The 9451-nt window shown below is 28.2% G+C and overlaps 1 protein-coding gene across 1 annotated transcript; it reads left to right on the top strand.

Moving 5' to 3' along the window:
- Nucleotides 1-4399: 4399 nt before the first annotated feature.
- Nucleotides 4400-8318, top strand: LOC121995388 (alpha-galactosidase-like). The gene is made up of 15 exons (XM_042549139.1): nucleotides 4400-4530; nucleotides 4745-4803; nucleotides 4885-4941; nucleotides 5041-5075; nucleotides 5249-5352; nucleotides 5467-5542; nucleotides 6546-6604; nucleotides 6682-6747; nucleotides 6848-6931; nucleotides 7016-7080; nucleotides 7214-7296; nucleotides 7604-7694; nucleotides 7788-7837; nucleotides 7995-8138; nucleotides 8220-8318. The coding sequence occupies exons 1-15, from the start codon at nucleotides 4400-4402 to the stop codon at nucleotides 8316-8318; spliced, it is 1203 nt and encodes a 400-aa protein (XP_042405073.1).
- Nucleotides 8319-9451: the final 1133 nt, after the last annotated feature.

The following is a 9451-nucleotide window of genomic DNA, read 5'->3' as shown; positions in this document are numbered from 1 at the left end:
AAACCAAACCCCATTTTATTTCTTACTGCGATACCTTTATACAATTCTCGTTCTACCTTTCACCTTCCCCATCATTTACATTTATTACAAGGGAGTTATGAGATCATTTAGTAATTCATTAAATACAAGAGATTATTTAATGTAGTTATAATAAATGTGCACAATGTTTACTTTACCTCTTCTATCTGTTCACATTCTCTGCACATTTAGGAGCTAATGATGAACATTTAATGAAAATGCTCCTGATCATTTAATGTATTTAACCATAAACATCTCGATCGATGACTCAACCCTAAGTTAATCCGTGTGGTAAGTAAATTGCCCCTTCCCACTCGATAAACCAAGAACTTCTACGAATGGCTCTTGCAGGTGAGTAAGTTGAACCGTACCACTCAGCTTGTTAATCACATCCCAATTGGCGACTCAACCAAGAGTTAATCAGAGCGGGGCTTAGTCTCTTCATGATCTTAACTTTGACTATTATCTCATGTGATATACTGACCTACTGACGCCATATGACACCTCTTGTGGATCGCCACATCACGTACCTTGCATCCGTCTCCAACCTACAAGGGTTTTTCCTGCATACTTTTCACATAAATTAAATTTCATTTCATTAGCCTTAAGTTAAATGTTATCAAATATTAAAATTATATTCTTGGACATGATTACATCAACATCTTCACCTTAGCTTATTTGCTCCCGGATATAAATAGTGATTGGTTTCTTCAAACAATGATTTAAACAACTCAGATGCTGCATTATTATTACCATCCTTCATGTCAATTTATTGACCCTCTTGTATAATTCGTTCAAACTCAAGTAAGTTAGTTAACATATCAACAAAATTCCGGATCCTCATGTTTGATTTCATTTATCACAATAATATTTGCATTTTGAGATAGATCGATCTATCTCCAAACTTTAAATTTCGACACAATATACAAGAGCAAAAATCCAAAAATATATGCATTTCGATGACCCTCCTTGTGATAAGCAACAAAATCCAAAAATTCTTTTAACTCCATTCTTATACCATTTTATTTTACTCGTTATCTATTTTGAAATATATAATTCATATCAATCAAACAATCGTTATATTGTCTCTAATAAATTAAAATAACCAATATTGGCTTGAAAACACATGTTTTTCTAACTGTGCTCCACTTACCATATTAACTTAATATTACTTGCTACAATAGAGTAAATGGTTAATTTTGGATGAATATATCTTCGGAAATAAATAAATTTCCTCCCACCTTCTAACTAATTTAACGGTCAATTATAAATTAACTCAATGATTTATCTCCTTTCTCATAATCTAGAGACGGATGGTAAAAGACATTTAAGATAAACGTAATTATCTTTTCTACCATTAATAGGATAAAGAAGAGGATTGATCGTTGCTTTGTGTTACATGGAGGGGAGACCCTGCTTCCTATTCCTACCGAGGAAGAGAATGGAAGAGTGAGGAAGAAAAATCACCAATAAAAGAGAGGATGACCACAAAATGTTTAGCGCGCACTGCCAAACTCAACCGATATACATAGATGAACAGAGAATTTTGGAATCAATTCAATCATAACTGTCAGTTGTCAACTTAATTAGTCTAGCAAACTATCATTTTGCAAGATATCTGTGCGGGCGCAGGATATCATTGATTTTAGTTTTTTTTATATATTTATTTAAAATTTTGAATTAAAAAAATAATTAAAATATTTTAAAAAAATTTTATTTCTATGGTTCAGGCTTTGGGTTATAATATCAAAGTTATTTTTTTTTTTAGATTTTACCTCTAGGGTTCAGGATTTAAGTTATAGTATCAAAGCTATTTAAGATTCAGGCTTTCGGTTATCAAAGCTATTTTTTTTTTTAGATTTTACCTCTAGAGTTCAGGCTTTGGATTATAGTATCAAAGTTATTTTTTTTAGATTTTACCTCTAGGGTTCAGACTTTGGGTTATAGTATCAAAACTATTTTTTTTAGATTTTACCTCTAGAGTTCAGATTTCCCAATTAGGTTATAGTGTTTGGTTTTAAAAAAAATTAAAATAAAAATAATTTAAGTATTTATTGAGTATTGTAATATGATGAGGAGATATATTAATGTATTAAAAATTTATATAAGGAAATGTTAATTTTTTAATTATTTTTTTAATTTAAAATATAAAAAAAAATAAATAAAAAATTATTAATTGATCTCCTGCGCAATGCGCACAATCATTGATTGACGACGCGCACAGTGCACGTATATATATATATATATATGCACGTATATATATATATATATATATATATATATATATATATATATATATATATATATATATATATATATATATATATATATATATATATATATAAACTTAAACTAATACAATTATCAACCAAATTTTAGCACAAATAATATGTACCACCAAAATGGATTTTGAATGATATTTTTACCAATCAAAATTAATTTTAATTGGTAAAAATATATATAAAAAAAATTGGACAGTTGATTTATTTTTTTAATATTTTACTTGTCAAAATTAATTTTGGTAAGTAAAAAAACCGTAAATTTATTTTGACAAAAAAAAACTTATACTTATTGACAAAAAAGTCAATTATTAGTCTGTAATTTTTTATTTTTGTTTTACCAACCAAAATTAAGTTTGGTTAGTAAATTTTTTTTTAATATTAATTAAATTTTATTTAGGCTAATAAATATTTATATTACTGACTAAAATTTAGTTAATCGATATTTTTTAATATTTTAGGTTTGGCCAATAAAAAAAATTAGAATATCAATCAAAATTTATTTTTATCAATAAATAGTTTATAATTATCCATCAAAATTCACATGGACGGTAAGTTTAAATATTTTACTTACAAAAATTAATTTTGGATATTAAAAAATAGAAACTAAAATTTATTTTTGTCAAAATTAATTTATAATTACCGACCAAAACTCAATCGGTTTGTATTTGTTTTAATATATTACTAGCCAAAATTAAGTTTCGTCAGTAAAAAATACAAATATTTAGCAAAGTTTATTTTGATCGATAAATAATTATATTGCCGATAAAAATTCATTTGGTCTGTATTTGTTAATATTTTTCTAGTCAATTATGTTAGGCCAGAAAATTACTAGCAAAAATGAGTTTGGCTAAAAAAATTCATGGTTAATCCTTATTTTCTCTCGTAATAATTAATTATTTATTAATGATTTTTTGACATTTCATAATACTTAAATTTGTCATTTGTTGTTTTATCCGATATATCTCATTAACCAATATCCATGGTTTTATATTTTTATTTTATTTTCACAAAACTAAACCACATATATTAAGTAAAGATAAGTTATAAACGGATTAAAGATATATGCGCTTCTTTCTTGTTCAATAAATTTACATGACACAATTATTTTTAAATAATAAAATTTTATCTGAATCTACTAACTTTTATCATAATTTGTACCGTCAAAATGAATTTTTGATGATATTTTTTAAATTTTCACCTATCAAAATTAATTTTAATCGGCAAAAATATATGTATAAAAAGTTTGTCAATTGGTCGATATTTTTTAATATTTCACCTTTCAAAATCAATTTTAATCAGTCAAAAAAGATAAAATATTTTTCAAAATTTATTTTAAAAATACCTATTGAACTTTATCTGGGTCAACAATAATTATCATATATCGACTAAAACTTAGTCGGATATTTTTTTAATATTTTAAGTTTAGTTAGAAAAAAATTTTAAATACCAATCAAATTAAATTACAGATCAAAACTCAATTAGTCAATATTTTTAATATATTACTAGCCAAAATTAAGTTTGGTCAAAAAAAAAATTACCTACTAAAGTTTATTTCGACTAATAAATAATTATAATTGGCTACCAAAATTCAATTGATCCGTATGCCAAAATTATGTTAATCTAATCCTTACTTTTTAGGTAATTAATTTTTAATAATTTTTTAGATTTAATATTAATTAATTAATATATACTAAAAAAATACTCCTACTTTTATATATATATAGACTAAAATTCACTTCTCCTTGTTATACGTATACGAATACAGCAACAAACAAACAAACAAACAAACAAACAAAAGAAAAAACGGTCTGTCTTAATCTCTGTCTTATTTATATATAGTATTTTAATTATAAGTCAATCCAACCCTATGGCATGTATTAAAGTAAGTAAAAAAGGCAAATTATAAACGGATTCAATCTTATCCAAAAGAATAAATAGATAAGAATTAGGTTAAAAAAAGTAATCAATTAATTTAATTAATACTTATCCAAAAGTCATTATGTGGCAATTCCATTACACCAATTCTAATCTTCATTCGTGTATATATATATACACATATTCATTATATTCTTGTAATTGTATAAAATAGTGTGAGAAAGATGGAGAAGGTGCTCACTACATTGGCAATACTGTTATGCTTGATCTCATGCCTTAGCGTCGAGTGCAGAAAGATGATTAATCCGCATAGAAATTTGCTGGCTAACGGCCTCGGCTTGACTCCTGCTATGGGGTAAAAATAAATTTTTTTTTTTATAAATTGAATATGCATATTAAGATTTTTTGACATTAATTAGATTTCAAATTTCTCTATTGATTTTTCTAAATATCGTGTTTATGATCCACATTTCTTAGTTATTTGGAAAATGTTTTTAATGCCTTAATTAAGTGTCAAATATTCTATATACATTATTTGAACACTAATTTCGTTGTTTAATTAATGTCAGGTGGAATAGTTGGAATCGCTTCGGTTGTAATATCAATGAGACATTGATAAAAGAAACAGGTACAAATCATTAATTCGCATTATACAATTTTATTATTATTATTATTATTTTTCTAATTTTCATAATTATTTGCAATACAGCTGATGCAATAGTATCCACCGGTTTGGCAGAGCTTGGGTACCAATATGTCAATCTAGGTATTATAACATGGCATGTTTCTTTTCTAAAACACATAAATTTAATAGATTAAGCTTTTGATTAATCTAATGAAAAATATTGTTTTTCAAATATTTTAGATGATTGTTGGGCGGAGTACAATCGCACACCAAAGGTTAGATGCTTCTTCTCTCTTGGACTATGAAAAGTGAAAACCCTACCACCCATTTTATTCGATGGAATGATAACTGTACTAGAGAAGGGAAGGGAGAATGACTTAATGAAGAAGTAGATCCCTTGCTAAAATTTGTCCTTGAATTTTATTGTTTATGTGTCTAATGATTTCAGGGCGAAGTAGTCGGAAATTATAAAACTTTTCCATCTGGGATCAAAGCACTAGCCGATTACGTTCATAGCAAGGGGCTTAAGCTTGGAATCTACTCTAGCGCAGGGTAAGTTAATTGGCAAAAGTTTCTTTAACCCTAAGAGTACATTATATTTATATATATATATATATATATATATATATAAGAATTAATTATAAGATGGGTGTTTGTGATTTGCAGTGATCGAACATGTTCTAATGGGATGCCCGGATCGCTTGGTTATGAGTATGTAGATGCACAAACATTTGCATCATGGGTAAGAAAATTACATTTTACTCTAAGTCTATTTGTCAATGAAGGTGAAGTAGTAAAAGCAATTAGAGATAATAGAGATAAATATTGAAATAGAATAGAGGAAAGAGATAAAGAGATAAAGAGATAAAGAGAGAAATTTATAGGACATCTAATTTGCCAAGAGACTATATTGTTAATAGGATATTAGATTGTCTAACATCTCTGGACCTGATATGAATCATATCAGACCCACGTTGTGCCTGATATTAATGCGTTAATTTATGATTTAACTAATTTTTCTAATAAAATTTTAACATCTCCGAAAAAATTGAAATATGCAATGGATGACACTGTTGGACTCCTTGCAATCTCATAAATCCACAAGTTCTAAAATAGTTGCAATCTAATGTCTATAGGTTGATAAATGAGTTTTGACCAAAATACACAAATGCACCTAGATAAGTCTGATTGAAATCATTTCAGATCTTGTGGATTTCTGAGGCTACAAAGAGTCCAATGATGTCCTCCATTACTTATTTCAATTTTTCTAGAAGTATTAAAATATTATCGAAAAAATTAGTTAAACCCTTACATCCTGTGGGTCTAATATGAATCATATCAAATCCAAAGTGAATATGATATAAAATTATATCATGCTCACGTTATGCATGCATGCATTAAAAAGAGAAGGAAAAAGAAGAGAGGAGAGAAAAGAGAAAAAAGATTGCTGCATATGAGAGACGAAAGGAAAGAGAAAAATGATTGAAGAGTATAATGATAAGAGTAATAAATTGAGTATGCTTTTTGATAAACACAAAAGTACAAGATGTATTTTAATTAATTCATAAATCTAAGTGTGATCTTTAGTAAATTGCTGACTTGTTAAAGATGTCAATAGTTGATCCATGTGAAGATATAAATTTTGGATTAAGATAAACGTTTCTTACTTTTCAAATGCTTCAATAATTTATTTTTGTTCAAAGTATTCATTTCAAGAGGGCAAATATATATATATTTTTTAACAGGGCATTGATTATTTGAAGTACGACAATTGTTATAATAGGAATATAGATCCACAAGTCAGGTAAATATTTTTTAACAAATATAATTATATTTTTTAATTAAGTCTTAAATTTTTGAAACTTTTACATAACTTTGTAGGTATCCGGTAATGACAAAAGCTTTAAGGCAGGCTGGTAGACCAATCTATTACTCACTTTGCGAATGGTAAGTGATTACTATTGCACCACTATGCCGTCAAGTGTATGTTTTGTAGTCTCCAAAACAACAATTTTCGACTTATTATTGTTGTTGTTTATTTGTTTAGGGGTCAATCCAATGTAGCTACATGGGCTGCAGGGGTGGGAAATAGTTGGAGAACGACCGGCGATATCGTTGATAACTGGGATAGGTAGAGTAAAACCGATGATATTAGAAACTATATATACGACTCTATTCGAAATATGTCTAACTTTATATACATTTTTTCTTTTAGCATGATTGGAAAAATGGACCAGAATGATGGCAATGCTCGCTATGCTAAACCTGGTGGTTGGAACGGTTAGTTTCTATACCTAATTATTTATCTATTTATTTATCTTATTGCACTTTAAATGATTAAATCACTCATAAATGATTATTAAAACAATATTCATGGAATAGTGAATTAAGTCATCATATTATTTATGTACAGATCCTGACATGCTTGAAGTTGGCAATGGAGGAATGACCCATGATGAATATATTGTGCATTTCAGTTTATGGGCTCTCGCTAAGGTAAACACATGCTGTTAGAGACAAGTTGAATGAGATAAGTCGTGTAAAATGAGTTTGAATCCTATCAAATGGGCTCGGGTTAAACATGGTCTAACTCAGTATGCGCTTTGCTAGGATCTTGACCTTCTTATGTCACTCCAACCATGGCTAGCTAGGTTAACCTAAGTATTGCCCAACCCGGCATAGCTGAGCCATCTCAAGCTCGAGCTGAGCTAGACCCGAGCATGACTCATTGATGCCTCTAGGTTGCAAAAGCATCATTAATTGACTATGTTTGTTAAATATTTGTATCAATTTTTTGATATAGGCTCCCTTGATTATTGGTTGTGACGTAAGGACCTTAACTAAGGAGATCAAAGATATAATTGGGAATGAAGAAGTAATAGCGGTCAATCAAGGTGAACAAAAAATTACTAATTTATTGTAATACATAATCTTCTCTTGTGAAATGAAAAATATATAAAATTCATCTTTATTTTGGACATGAATAGATCCTCTTGGAGTGCAAGGAAAGAAAGTAATGAAGGATGGAAACCTTGAGGTAATCTACCCTCTCTTTCATAAGAAAATTTTCATTTCACATCTCATGATTTACTCAGTTTTTCAAAATATAGTCCTGAAATTTTATGATTGTCAAAAGTGTCTCATATCATTTTTATATCAAAATCCTAACAAAGGTATATTTATCCATTATATAGGTTTGGGCTGGACCTCTTTGTCCTGGAAGCAAAGTGGTCATTTTGTTAAATAGAGACTCACAAGAATCAAGTTCCATCACAGCTACATGGGAAGATGTTGGACTTCCTCGACACACATCAGTAGAAGTTAGAGACCTTTGGAAGGTATTAATATTATTTTCACTCATTAATTTAAAAATAAGAAGAAGATTATGACTAAAAATATTTATAATGTTTTTGTGGCAGCATGAAACACTGAAAGGAAATTCGACAGGCAGTTTGACAGCCACAGTTGGACCTCACTCATGCAAGATGTTTATCTTGAAGCCATTAGTTGGCACTTAATAGACATAATTCTAGTGATGATTTATTCTTTACTTTTTAGTGAGAATAAGTTTTCAGCGGCGGAACATGTTTTAACTCATATTTTGAGTTTAAAATTAGTGAAATAAAACATTTTATTTTATTGTGTTGATATTTTTATTTACTTTTTTCCTTGTTTTATTTTATTACAGTTGAACCTCATATTTTAAAAAACTTAGAACATCATCAATGCAAGGCTTATGAGAGATTTGTACATCTAAAAAGCTGAATAAAAGTTTTGAATCATTGTAGAGGTGAGGTTTCAGGTTTGTAGTTTAAGAGCAATAGTGAAAATATAAACCTGCTCTTTTATCTTGAATTTGATGCAATATGCATGAAGTCATGTAACTCATGTTATGAATTGGATCATAAAAAAACTCATTTAGAACTTTAACCATTAAAGATATTTCAATAAATTTTCATATTATTGATGTGACATATTGAGATCCTGAAAAAAAATTCATTTAAAATTCTAACCATTGAAAATTCCCTTAGACCTGATCCAATTATGTTTGAAGGCCGACTCAATTAACTTGTTCTTAACACGCAACTGGCGTACTAGTCCAATGAATTAATGAAACAGTGACTCGAAGATTTACTTGGATTTTTATCAGTTTGGTTTCAAGTCTAATGCTATTTTGTTTTTTTTTAATCTTAGATAATTTAATTATCCACGTGTCCTGAAGGGATAATGATATATTGTCATATTGATATCAATAGTGAATGGATGATACAGTCTATTTCCTTTGATAATTTATGTCTTCTTGACTTAATTTTAAGAACTATGTTAGAGGAGAAGGACGCCAAGTTATAATCTAAGTTATAATCTAAGAATTATGTGATTTATTTCTTCAAATAAATCACACAACTACTTACGGGATGTTGGATATCAAGGTTTTTTTTCCGTGAGTTGTCATACTTCAGTCGACTCGAAATCTGTTTTCTTTAATTTTAATAAATATGTTTTCTTTCTTATATAATATATTCAGGTGAATACTATGGGTATAGAGACTTTTTAATATGCTTAATTAATTAATTAATTAATTTGATGGTGTATATTAATTTTTTCCCTCAGTACGAATTTATAAATTGAGTGTAATCAAAACTGCTCTTTG

Source organism: Zingiber officinale, chromosome 6A (genome assembly GCF_018446385.1).
Source record: "Zingiber officinale cultivar Zhangliang chromosome 6A, Zo_v1.1, whole genome shotgun sequence".
In the NCBI taxonomy this organism is placed as follows: domain Eukaryota; kingdom Viridiplantae; phylum Streptophyta; class Magnoliopsida; order Zingiberales; family Zingiberaceae; genus Zingiber; species Zingiber officinale.
This window is presented reverse-complemented; position numbering and strand designations above follow the sequence as displayed.

Coding starts and splice junctions, on each gene's coding strand:
- LOC121995388 (XM_042549139.1), top strand. CDS start 4,400: ATGGAGAAGGTGCTCACTACATTGGCAATACTGTTATGCTTGATCTCA. Junction 7,081..7,213: donor TAAACCTGGTGGTTGGAACG/GTTAGTTTCTAT, acceptor ATTTATGTACAG/ATCCTGACATGCTTGAAGTT. Junction 8,139..8,219: donor AAGTTAGAGACCTTTGGAAG/GTATTAATATTA, acceptor TTTTTGTGGCAG/CATGAAACACTGAAAGGAAA.